Raw genomic sequence first — 12,648 nt, forward strand, 5'->3', positions numbered from 1 at the left:
GGTACCTCGGCCTCGAGTCCTCCGCTCAGGCACGCCCCTTTTAGAGGAGAGCTACTGACCTAGCTTCTGATTGGCTGATTCAGCGCTGACTCCAGCCAATCCACTCTCGGCAGGTAAGAGGCCTTAGAAATCACAGAGGCGAAACCCACCTCCTCCCAGGCCCCCCACCCCCTTCTACCACCCCCGCTCTCATCCGTCAGCCTGTCTTTCTGTCCCTCCCTCCGTCCATCTTTCTGTCAGTCCTCCCGTCTGTCCGTCGCTCTCATACATACTGCCCGACATCACGTAGACCAATAGGAGCCCGCGCCGCCATGACAGGCAGAAGGGAGAACCAGTGAAACCCACAGGCGTAAGGGGGAAGGGCGAGGCGGCTGCCCGGTTCAGGGCGGAAGCGGCAGCTCTCCTGTTAGGGCCGAGGACGAAAGATGGCGGCGATGTTGCTGCTCTTTCAGAGGCTATGGCCTCTTCTCCTGGGACCGCTGTTGTCCAGCTTGCCGGCCTGCGTAGTCGGGAGCTTGAACCTGGAGGAGCTGAATGAAATGCGATACGGCATCGAGATCCTGCCTCGGCCTGTCATCGGGGGTCAGGTGAGCCTCGGGGGAGCAGGAGCGGAAGGTGGGGGGGGGGGGGGGGGGGCGGGGGGGGGGGGGGCCGGGGGGGGGGGCGAAAGGAGGCTGGGGACCCCGAGCGATGAGGGGGACCCAGGGAGACGTCACTCCTTCCCTCTGTGGACCTCAGACATCACCCAGCCGCAGATCCGCCGTTTTACAGACGGGGAAACTGAGTCCCGGGAAGGAGAAATGAGACCCTGGTTCCCCTGGTGAGTCGGAGGCCGGAGCTAGCCTGGCCTCTGGGCGTCGCGGACAGGAACCAAACGCACGGAGCGCTGCTCCCTTCCCTCCCACGGGCAGCTAGAGACCGAGTTCCCATTTTCCTCGGTGGCTGCGTTTGTCTTCCAGGCTTGGCTCAGGATGTCATCTTTGTCGTCACTGATCTCTGTCCTCCTCTGCTCCACCCCGACCCCCAAATCCTCTTCTCTCCTCTTCCAGAGCCAGTCTTCAGAGGTCGTGATCGTCTCCTCCAAGTACAAGCAGCGATATGAATGCCGCTTGCCAGCGGGGGCTATTCACTTCCAGCGAGAGCATGAGGAGGAGGCCCCTCCTTATAAAGGGCCTGGAGTCCCGGAGTTGCTGAACCCAATGAGAGATGCGCCCTGCCTAGTGAAAGTGAATGGGGCTGGAGGAGGGAGAAGGAGGGCAGGAAACCAAATTAGATAGAGTGGAAAGCCTGGAGGGTTGGCTGTTGATGAAGGGGGGTATAGGGACTAGGCCAGAGTATAAACAGACAACACAAGAATAAAGGCGATGGTGAGGACAAAAATAATCCTATACTCAGGATAGACCCCAAATGCAATTTAATAGAGTATTGGGGTAGAAAGAGTTATAGTATTAAGTTGAGTTTAGAGTTTGGGAGGAGGAATTCATCTGGAGAGGGAAAGGGGGGGGGAATAAAGTTAAAAGCTCAGGGTCTCTAAAGAAGTAAATGTGGGAAAATCTATTATTTTCCCTTCTCGTGAAAGGCAGAATGAGAGGGGAGGGCAGAAATTGCATCTGAAGGAAGTTGAGACTTCAAGGAAGCTTTGAAGTAATACCAGGAGACAGGGAGGTCAAGGGGCAGTAAAGGATCTGTTAACCTAGAGAACATAAAGGATTCCCTGCCAAGAAAGGTACAAAGGTGGACGAAAGGATCTTAAGAGCTGGGCAGACTTCCCCCTCCCCCTCCCCACAGCCCTACTGACAACATGTTAACTTTGTCATTGTTAGACCAAGGACTGGTGGACATATGAATTTTGTTATGGACGTCACATACAACAATACCACATGGAAGGTGATTCCTCTAATTCCTTAACTCTCCCACTAAGTTCTCTGCAATACTGTGTGAAGGGTAGCACTCCCCCCTATTCTAACCTCTTCCCTTAAAGAAGTGTAACAATTCTACCTTTTGGTATTTCTTGTAGATTCAGAGATCAAAGGTTCTGTTCTCTATCTTGGATATTACCAATCTTCCTTCAACTGGGATGATGAGACTGCCAAGGTAGTGGTGGTTGGAGGGTTGGGCAGGAAAGTAAGGATCCTGACTGGAGTCTTGAGAACTCTGGGAAATAGGGAATGGGTCTGGGCTAGTCAGATTAGCTTCTCAGGGTTGAATGACCATTCAGACTTAGCTCCTAGGGCCTTTTTCAAATATCTTAGCATTTTCAGGGATGCCCCTCCTACTTTTCCATATTTCCCCGTCTTCTTAGTCTCTCTTGCCTCCTCTATATATCAGGCCTCCAAGCAACACCGTCTGAAACGCTACCACAGTCAGAGCTATGGAAATGGCTCCAAGTGTGACCTGAATGGTCGACCCAGAGAGACTGAAGTCAGGGTGAGTTTGGGGAAATGGGAGCCTTCTCTCCTCATAACAAACCACCTGAACCTGGAGGAGAAAGAACAGAATTGTCTTTTAGGGGCCAGTCCCCAAAGGCTTAATGATCTGATGGTCCTTTCTCTGACTTGTCACTCTAGTTGATTCTCTATATAATGAAGGTTTTTATTTTTTCCTTTTCAAATCTCCCCTTCCCACTCCCCAATAGCAACAATAAAGCCCACATTATACCAATGCTTCCTGAATTCACCTGATCTCTCCTGGTCAGTTTCTGTGTGATGAAGGTTCAGATGCTTCAGGGGACTACATCGATCGGGTAGATGAGCCTCAGTCATGTTCCTATGTGCTTACTATTCGGACCCCTCGACTCTGCTCCCATCCTCTTCTTCGGCCTCCTCCAAGTGCTGCCCCCCAGGCCATCCGATGTCACCCTACTCTACAGCCAGAGCAGTATGGAGCATATATCCAGGGACAAGTGTGTGAGTCTCAGGGGAACTGGGCCATATTTGAGGGAGAGGAGTGGGGAGAGATTAAGAGACCTAGTCTCTTAATGCTATCCAATTAATTTCCCTTTTCATTTTTCTCCAGTAGATGCAAAGCAGAAAATTGAAGAAATCTCTGAGAAGCTTCACAACCCAGACCTTGAAATGTGGAGTGAGACAAAGTTTGGGGTCCTCGATACAAAGGGAACAGGTCATATTTCCTCTCAGTTATCCTGTGAGGTGGCTCTTCCCTGCTAGTTCTAGTAGCCCCTGGGAAGGGAAGGGGGTGCCATATATCTTGACCCCTTTGTCCCACCTGTTGAGATCGATACAGAGGAGAAGCAGGTGTAGTTCCCTCAGTTTCCTTTTTCTCTTCAGACCTTGCCTTGTCCCATCCCCACTCCCAGGTGTGACCCCACCCAAGGGTGACCCCGGAGAATCAGATATCTGGAACAAGCCCCCTCAGACTGAAGAACAGGCCCCCCAAAAGCAAGAAGCTCAGGCTGAGGTAAGAGCCAACTTCTTGGTAGTCTATTGTGAAATGAGGTAGCCAGAGTCATTTTTGATGGTACTCTCATGAGATACCTGAAGTTTACCTGAAGTAGAGGGATACACTTGGGCGGTGGGGTAGTTTGGAGGAGGAAGCAAAGAGCCATTAGAAGCCACCCGTCCTTTCTCCCGATTAGGAGCAGGACCCCAGCCTGGAGAAGGAAGGTCCAGCACCAGATCCTGTAGATGGTAAGTCAGCTCTACTCATACTGTGGGTGGAGACCAAGAGGAGGTTGTGGGCGGCCTCCATGACAGGCTGGGGCTTTTCAGTTCAGTAGGAATGGCTTCTGGACAGTTATTAATTCCTTTGGGTGTAATGGGACACAAGACCTAGAAAAACCCAACCTCTACCCCCCAGAGTTCTCCCTCTAATCCTTCCAAAGACTGCAGAGTTTGAGCAGAGTACAAGTGGAGGCATAATAGGGTCTTGTAGCTTAGTAGCCTAGTGTGTGGGGTACTTTGCACTGCCATCTGTTTGTCTGCCTTTTGGTCTCTTTCCCCTCCCCTGTCCTCTCCTTTCTGTCTCTCTCTCTTTCTCTGTCTCTCCCTCCCTTGCCTATACATCCAATCAATTGCCAAATCTTGCAGTTTCTACCCCTGTGTCCCTCATGCTTGATTCTTCCTTTATATTCACTCATACAGTCACCACCATGACTTCAAGCCCTTATCACCTTTCACCTAGACCATTGCATTGCCCTTCTAATGAATTTTCCTGCCTCAAGTTTCTCCCCACCACAATGCTACCACCACACAGCTGCCTACAGGATGTTCCTTAAGCACAGGTGTGACCATGTCACTTGTCCAATCAGCAATTGCCAATGGTTCCCTATTGCCTCCAGATAAAATATATATTCTTTTCTTTGACTTTTAAAACACTTCACAACTTGGTCCTTTCCAGATTCATTATATATTACTTGTCTTCCAGAACTCTCTGGTCCAGCCCACTTGCCCTTCTTTTTGGTTTTTTTCTTCCCTTCTGGGCTCTGAACTGCCCATTAATCTGCCTTGCCTGAATTGTTCTTATTCCCCACCTCCATCTCAGAGAATTCCTCAGTTCCTTTAAGGGGCAACTCAAGAATCACTTTTTACATAAACCCTTTCCTGATTCTCTCCCCATCCCCCACCTGCTGGGTCCCTTTCTTCCTTCCTTCCTTCTTTTCCTATCTTATATTTAAATAACTTATTCTTATTTTGCATTTATTCTGTAGGCACTTATATATGTGTATCTTGTCTTATTGGATAAAATGTAAACTCTTTGAAGGTAGAGATTCTTTCTTGTGTTTGTATTCCCAGTGCTAAGCACAGTACCTCAAAGATAGTACACTTAAACCTTGTTCATTTGATTTGGCAGTATCAGTAATAAGTGCTTTACATTTGTGTAGGGCTTTTCAATTTGCTTTGATTTTATTTAATTTGATCTTCTTTCAGGTATTATTCCCATTTTATAGATGACAAAACTGAGCCTTAGAGACCTGGGTTGGTAAATCCTGTAGCTAGTATGTGACCACACTGGGATTGGAATCCAGGGCTTTTGTGTTCTAAACCCAGGGATGTCAAAAACTGTTAAGGTGGGGGCTCTTCCCACCCAAAAACTGTTGTGGTTTCATGATGTGTTGTGGTGGAACCATCTCAAAGAATTCAGAGTCAGACCACCTCTATTCCAACTATAGGCATTTATTGAGATTGAAGTGGGTAAAGTTCCAAGAGGAACCAACAATTTCAGAGAGCAAGATGGATTTTTATAGGGTAAAGATGCTGATTACACAGTCAAAATTTACATAGATATAAGAATATGGTTGTTTTTAAATAGGTAGGAGTTTGTTAAGGGATTAGGTAATGAAGGAGAGGTCCCATCTATGGTTCAGTGGTTCAATACTCTGGTCACGCTGTGCTCCAGTTGGCTAACTATTGTGGTCCTGTCCTGGGCTGAATGGATGATGTGATTGTGGTTGAGTAAAGAACACACCTGTTTCTGTGGGAATGGGTCTGAGGACAGTGACTAGGTAGAGGCAGTGGCTGGGATCCCATCACATGGACACACCTGCTGTTTCTGTGAGAACTATGAGTTCTTGCACACGCCTGTGGTTCTAGTGAATAAGGAGGTATATGTTGAAAAGTGAGGGCATTGGTGGGAGTGGGGGGTGGGGAGTTAGGTAGGTCCAGTGGGGCCTATAATGAAGTTAGAATATTGCAGCTAGGGGAGCTCTACTAAGACTCCATCAAGGGTCTTTTAATACTCACTCCCTTTAAGTACCTCTTAACACTCCAGCTACCTGAGTGCTGTGAGTCTTTATTTCACCCATTAGGCTGGTAACTGGAAGGTCATGTACCTGTCTCTTCCATTTCTCCCTCCCTTTTTCTCTTCACTTCATCCCAAAATATCTGGAAGGGGTTTTGCACACAGTAGATATACTCTTGTCCTTTTTCTCCAGGTTTCCATGACAATGTGCAGGTCAAAGTCATTCGGAACCCAGGAGACTTGGTTCGATTCATAGAAGAACTGAAAGGAGGGACAAAAAAGGTATGTACTCTCGTCAGTGTGATGATAGAGTATTGTCTCTGGTGTGTCTCATTTTATTCATTCTGGTGCTGGTACCTTCATTTATTTCTTCTGGGCTTCTCGTGTATTTTCCCTGCCTTTGCCTTTTCCTTCTGGGTTAGTTGTCCTCTTCCCACCCCCAAACACGTAAAGACCCCCTCCTTCCTTTCATTTCTCCTGAGACCTCCTCAGGACCACTCTGACAAACAGCTGGCTCAGATTTACCCCCTTCTGGACCTTGCTTCCTCACCTTCACCCTTCAGCTTTTCTTTCTCCCCGATCTTGTCCCCATAACAGGGGAAACTAAACCCAGTCCAGGAAGGAGAAGCAGAGACCACTACGGAAATCACCCAGGAGGGGCCAGAGGTCAAAGTTGATGGTGGTGAAGAAGAAAGAATCGAAGAGGAAGAAGAGGATGAGGAAGAACGACTCTTAGGGGAATTTGAAAAGGAGCTGGAAGGGATGCTGCTACCTTCGGACCGCGGCCGACTGCGGTTTGAGGTGAAAACTGGGATGGAGAAGGAGCTGGATAACATTATCCAAGAGGTGAGCCTTGTCACCAGTCTGATCCCATCCTGGGAACCAGAGGAGAGGACAGCGGGATCATGGAGGAGGGAATATGGGAAAGGTAGATAATGATGATAGCTAATGTTTTCATACTATCTCAATGGTTTACTAAGTACATTTCATTCTCATTTGATCCTCAGAAAAATCCTGTGAGATAGTATAAATATTATTAGCCCCATTTTACCGATCAGAAGATTGAAGCTAGGGATTAAGGGCACATAACTGATGACTGAGCAAGACTCAAACCCAGGTCCTCTGGATCTAAGTCTAGTAATCTTTATTTTATACCCCAGCTACCTTTTTCAGCTATGAAGGAGGGTTATAAGACTTGGGACAAAAAAGGGGTTGGAGCCTTTATTAGACTCTCAACCCAAGGGACAGGGGGCCTGGATTCCCTAACCCCCCACACCTGCCTCTCACTTCTTCTTTCCCTCCCCCACCCCCGGCCTTCTTTGGGTGTTTCTAGGCAGAATCAGAGTTGGATCCAGAAGAGCCGAGGAGTGCAACAGAACGTAGCCAAGCCTCCCAGGCCTTGGCATCCACTCTCAACAAGCTCATTCAGAGGATGGATGGAAGACAGGGACCTGACGAGGGGGAGGGACCCATGGAAGGTGGTACTAGCTCTCCAACCAGCCCTCCCCCGCCTCAGTCCACAGGTAAAAGCGGTCATTCAGAAGCAAGAAATTCAGTGACTGCTGGCCCCCTCATCCAGCCTTGTTCTCAAAGCTTATATGCCAAAATCCATCAGTTTCAAATGAGCCAGCCCATCTTGGCTTGGTTTCCAGACCCATCCAGTATTGGGAGTCTGCACTTGGTTGCTTCCATTTTGAAATAATAGACAAGTTCATTGCTGATGGATGGATTTCATTTATGGAATTTATAGTTATTGTTCTCTTGCACTTCCCATGTTCATTTTCCAGGATCCCATGGATAATGGGCAATATAAAAAAGGGCTTAGATTGGGATAGGGAATGATTCTGGGAAGGGAACCCATTGGGTTTGGGAGGACTTACTGGCCTAGTTTATTTTGGAACCATTATGCATACAGAAGGGTTGTCATAACAAGACTGAAGAGTAGGTAGGGCTTGGTAATAAATATAGCTTCCTTTATCCCTGACTTAATAACTTGTGACACCGACTTCTCTGTTCCCCTGTGTTTCCTTGTATGCCATTCTCTTCCCTGATCCCCCTACTGCATCTGTGTCCTTCAAAAGATGAGGAAACTGAGCGACGGGTCAGAGTTCGGGTCACCAGACTCCGTGCTGGAGGCCCAAATCAGGATCTGTCTGTCTTTGAGATGAAGCGGGAAAATCCACAAGTGAAACATATAGAGGGACTGGTGAAGGACCTGCTTGAGAGGGAGGGGCTCACAGCTGAAGGTGGGAAAGAGAGACTTGGGGGACTGGGAGGGCTGAGGGTGGGGGAGGGCTGGCCAAGGAGCGGGGTGGAACACGAAAAGACCATTTATTAAGCACTTGCAGGGCCCAGTGCTAAGCTCCTAGAATGCCAGGAGAGTCTCTGCTGTTAAGGAGCAAACATTCCAACTGAGAGAGACAACCCTAAGCGGAGTCGTGGCTGAAAGTGGAGGTTGGGGGTGGACCTTTGGAGAGGGGAGCCATCTCTTAGGAAACCCTGCTGAGGTTTCTAACTCTCATCTCTCCCTCTGGCCCCTCCCTAGGTAAAGTTGAGATCAAGATTGTTCGGCCAGGAGCTGGAGAGACTGAGGAGGAGGATGGACATTGGCTGTCTGATGAGGACACCAAGAACCTGAAGGAGATTTTCTTCAACATCCTGGTGAGGCACCTCTCCCCCAGTCAGGTCCTTCACCCTCTTGTCAGATACTTGCCTCCTTGAAGTCCCCAGTCTTTCCTCTGGTTCTTCAGTTGATGTCTTCCATCTCCTCTATCCTTCATTTTGTCCTCAGATCCAGGGAGCAGAGGAAGCACAGAAAGAGCGACAAAGACAGCGTCAGTTGGAGAGTAATTACCGACGAGTATGGGGGCCCCAAGGGGAGGAGGGAACTGGGGACCACGAGGAGTTTGACTTCTGAGATGCCTTCTCCCCACAGTCACTCTGAAGAGTCCTTCTGAACCTCTCTAACCTGTCACCTGCACCGAACCCCCATTTTAGTGTCCCCAGAAATGGAACAACAGACTGGAGCCGAGCTGTGGAGTCCAGGGGACTCGGGAGGGGTTCTTTCATCGGGGGTATTGGGGCTGGGTGGGACTTAGCATGCTATTGCTACAAGATGTTTGTAACAATATAGGGTTCCCTTCAAGGTTAGTTTAGCCTTCTCCCTCTCCTATATTTTCCCAACTTTAGCTCTTTCCCCTAGATCTCCACTTATCCTTTCCTAACTCTTTATCTCACTCTCTACTCTGAGGTACTATGGCCTATTTAAAAAAAAAAAATTACAGGGGATATTAAGGGGGGTGGGAAGCGGTGGCCATTAATAGGGCTTGAACTGCCCTGATTGCTCTATCCTGGGAGTTAGGGGGTGTTACTCATTTGCAAATATTCCCAGTAGTATATCTGCCCCATTCCTCCTTCCCTTAGAGAGTTTCCCATCTCCTACTATTTGGAGTAAATTTTCTCCCTTGCTTAGGATGGGATGATGACTAATTGGAATTCTCCCAGTAATTTCCCCTGCTTATGATTTGGAGGGTGGGGGTGAGAGGCAACTTCCTCCTCTGGTTGTGATGCCATAGGAGATGGGAGAGGCCTTCACCACTAGGAGCTGGGGTTTCCCTGTCCCCTCCTTTTGAATAATCAGGTTTCTTAATAAAGTGAACTGGACCCTGAAACTGTCTGTCTGTTAGAGGTAGGCTTTCTTATTCTCATCACACTCTGCCTAGAGAAAGGAGTTTCCTGTCCAGAGGAAAGGAAGGAACCCTTATCTCGCCTCTACCTTGCTCAGCTTCTTGCTTTCGGTTACATTTTTCAGATTCTGCTCTCATTCAACCTTCAAACTACTACACTTGTTCAGGGTGGGGGGAGTGACATGGACACATCTATTCATGGCAGAAAGCAATCAGGCCTAAGCAAGGCTCAGACAATTTCTGCTTTATCTTCTCTTTCTTACCTGTCCTTATTGTGACTGTTCTCAACTCCTGCTGCCTTGGCACTGGTTTCTCCTCTCCTTCCACATTATGTCTAAAATCTGAAACCTGGGTAGTTAGTGCTTGCAGTGTAGGTAGCCCGCTTTAGAAAGGGATTTCGCTCCCATTCCTCATTCCTAATTTTTTAGGGTTATCTTCTCCATCCCCCACACAACCTAAGCCTACTGAGGGAATCTGTCCCATCCTCATCTCCATCCTCCTGTCTTCCTTGCACACCTGATGTTTTCCTCTAATGGGTGGAAATTAGCTTATTATCATCAGTGTAAAGCATTGGAATATTTTTTAAAATTTTGGAATATATGATTCTAAGAAAATTATTAGGGTTAGAAGGTAAGGAAGGAGGAGTCAGTCTTTAGCGACAAAGCTAATAACTGGGCAGAGGCTGGTATGAAATGTTCATTGGATCCATCTGCTGTCAGTCTTTCCAGCCAGCTGGAATTTGGTGGGAGGTGCCAGAAGAAGCCAATTGTGATGCTTGAAAACTTTGAACACTTTGGGAGAGAGCTATGATAAAGGCTAGCTTTGAAGGCTTCGAAAAGAAGTGTGAGAGCTGCATGAGATGGGCCTTTGATAGACTGAGATAGTAGCCAGATAATGAATTGTTTCACCTAAAGGGGTGAGACTTTAGGGAAGTCCAGGAGAATATATTCAGTTGATTGAAGATTAGGACACAGAGAGGTCAAAGGTGAGAGTAAAGCCAGGCTTAGAAAGGGTTAAAATGAAAAGTATCCCTATAACTTTGGGAAGTGATGGTTCAGTATCTGACGTGTTGCTTCAATTTATTCCTTGTCTTAATTATCTTGTAAAGCTTTTTAAGCCTGACTTTGTACTGGTTGAACAGAAGTCATACTTGCAAACAGCTGACCTCAAGGGTAGGAGAAACCTTCAGATTTCCTTGGGAGTCAGGTGTGAACTGGTGGCAAGAGAGAGAGAGAGAAGGAAGAAACCCTGGGGAAGGGGTTTTGGGATTCAGCTGCAGAAGTCCATACTCATCCTCCAGGAGCCAGTGGTGGAATGCAAAACCTCTGAGCCTGCTTCACAGGAGTGAGTCTGTTATTGAAGGGCACATCACGGACACATTGGAACGGGTGATGCAGACTGAGATTTTACTTCACAAGGAAGTAAAGGCTCATGGAGAGCAGGTGTGTTATCCCAGAGAATCTCTGAGCTTGAAGGAGGCTGCTGCTGTAACAAATATATTAGATACCTGTGGATGGTTCACCACCATTTTCACCACCATTTTTCTAATCAAAAGTTGCAACTGCAGACTGCTTTCAGAATTTTTTTTTTCTTTTGGAAGGAGTATAATTTTTTCCCCCCAGGATCTGTTTGCAGAAAGCAGGAACTTATAAACCCTGCTTGCTTTAATTCATTGAACTATTCCTTCAGTTAAAGAATTATGAAGAAAGAGAAGATTCAGACTAGATATATTAACCAAAACCACGTCTATAGTTGGAAAATAGCTGTAAATGGAAAAGATTTGTGTCCTCTCTTTTTGTAAATTTTGGAAGGGGGAATTGTAAAAAAAAAAAATGCCCTTTTTGGATTGGAAATTGTGTTATCACTGTGTGTTGAATCATTATAGAACCTAAGATGACATTTCAGAAAAAACTCACTGTGGGGAAGAACAAGGCAGGAGCCATCATCTTAAGACACCAGTAAAGTAGATGTAGCAGATCCAGGCAGGTATGCAATAAATATTAATTGTGTAGCTATTGTCCTAACTGTCAAGGAACAGTAGCTTAGGGCAAATGAAGCTTGGTAGAATGGGCCAGACAAGCTACCAGTTTTGGTGTCTGAGATATATGGGACATCAGAAGTCATCTTGTCCTACCCCTCTGGAATGAGAACCTACAACGTAGTTGACAAGTGTTTTCTTAGCCTTTGCTTGAAAACCTCCAGGAATTAGGGACCTATTCTTGCCTTGAGCCCCATTCCACTTTTGGATAGCTCCAATATTTAGTTAAGTTTTTCCATAGCCTAAGCCTAAACTTGCTTCTGGGCAACTTTACCCATTCCTCCTGGCTGTGTTCTCTGGGTCTGAGTAGCACAAATCTAGGGGAATTGCCCTCTTCCACAAATCAGTCATTAACATGCTTAAAGACAGCTATTAGCTACCTCCACCCAAATATTTTCTTATCTAAACATCGTTTAACTTCAGTTGATTTTAGTATGTCGTGATATCCAAGTACTTCCCTGGCCTAGTTAACTCTGACTACTCTTTAGTTAACTGATAATTTTTCTAAAATATAGTACATTGGGCTGTACACAATATGTTCTGTAGAGTAGATGCCTTCCTATTTGAAGTTCAGGATCTATGATGATCTTCCTGGATTTAGTCTTGCTCTGTATTTATTTGAATATAGCAACTGTCCTTGTTGAGGTAGGTGAGAAGAGAGAGAATGCTGTGAAAACTGAGGTATCCAAGCCTCCATGCTCATCTTTCCTCTGCTAGAGACAGTCTAGTAAAGAGGCATCCCACAGATCCAGCCTTGCCCTCCAGGTGATAGGGAGATTTGGATTACCATGAAGACATAACTTGGTAGCATTCTGTCCTGCAGAAGGGTCACAGGACTAGGGACTTGTGTGGCTGAAGAGCTCCCTGTCCCTGAAGTAGTGGCAGAGGATGGTATCGCCCCACTTGGTGGATGGTCTTTCCTTCCAATATCTGTAGGAAAGGAGAAAGGGAATGGTGGTGGGGAAGAAACCTCTACATGGTGTGAACCTGGATTAGGATTGAGACAACTCCCTGGAGATAAAAGGGGCATGCTTATCTAGAGAGAGAGCGCCTTATCGATTCCTAGGAATCATAGTTGCTACATGTGTCTTTAAGTGAAAGCAACAACATGGTGAAATTGATCTGCCTGTGTCCAGATGTGGAAAATAGGCAAAAAATACGTATTGCCTAACTTCTCATTCACCTGGATAGGTGACTTGTTAAGCTTTTCTATCTGTCTATAGGTGG

General features: G+C 46.8%; 1 protein-coding gene across 4 annotated transcripts; it reads left to right on the forward strand.

Moving 5' to 3' along the window:
• The first annotated feature begins 335 nt into the window (after window positions 1-335).
• Window positions 336-11,236, forward strand: OS9 (OS9 endoplasmic reticulum lectin). 4 transcript variants are annotated; one of them, XM_069080313.1, is made up of 16 exons: window positions 341-587; window positions 1,050-1,226; window positions 1,824-1,887; window positions 2,018-2,094; window positions 2,329-2,427; window positions 2,696-2,906; window positions 3,016-3,120; window positions 3,317-3,417; window positions 3,596-3,647; window positions 5,891-5,979; window positions 6,295-6,543; window positions 7,031-7,220; window positions 7,779-7,943; window positions 8,243-8,358; window positions 8,489-8,543; window positions 8,633-11,236. In XM_069080313.1, exons 1-16 carry the CDS (start codon window positions 426-428, stop codon window positions 8,662-8,664), a joined length of 1,944 nt encoding a protein of 647 aa, XP_068936414.1. In that variant the 5' UTR covers window positions 341-425; the 3' UTR covers window positions 8,665-11,236. The 4 variants fall into 4 exon arrangements, with proteins under 4 accessions (XP_068936408.1, XP_068936400.1, XP_068936414.1 ...); XM_069080323.1 differs by having other exon boundaries at window positions 8,489-8,531; XM_069080307.1 differs by having other exon boundaries at window positions 336-587; window positions 3,019-3,120; window positions 8,489-11,236.
• The last annotated feature ends 1,412 nt before the right edge of the window (window positions 11,237-12,648 follow it).

The sequence above is a fragment of the Petaurus breviceps genome, unplaced genomic scaffold (genome assembly GCF_028583685.1).
Source record: "Petaurus breviceps papuanus isolate PSGF00001 unplaced genomic scaffold, PetGlider_PUasm1.0 154, whole genome shotgun sequence".
Classification (NCBI taxonomy): Eukaryota; Metazoa; Chordata; class Mammalia; order Diprotodontia; family Petauridae; genus Petaurus; species Petaurus breviceps.

Bases quoted from the DNA above. Each gene is read 5' to 3' on its own strand.
- OS9 (XM_069080299.1), top strand. From the start codon at position 426: ATGGCGGCGATGTTGCTGCTCTTTCAGAGGCTATGGCCTCTTCTCCTG. The intron at 2,428-2,695 runs GTGAGTTTGGGG...TCTCCTGGTCAG, and splicing joins CCAGAGAGACTGAAGTCAGG to TTTCTGTGTGATGAAGGTTC. The intron at 8,359-8,488 runs GTGAGGCACCTC...TTTTGTCCTCAG, and splicing joins AGATTTTCTTCAACATCCTG to ATCCAGGGAGCAGAGGAAGC.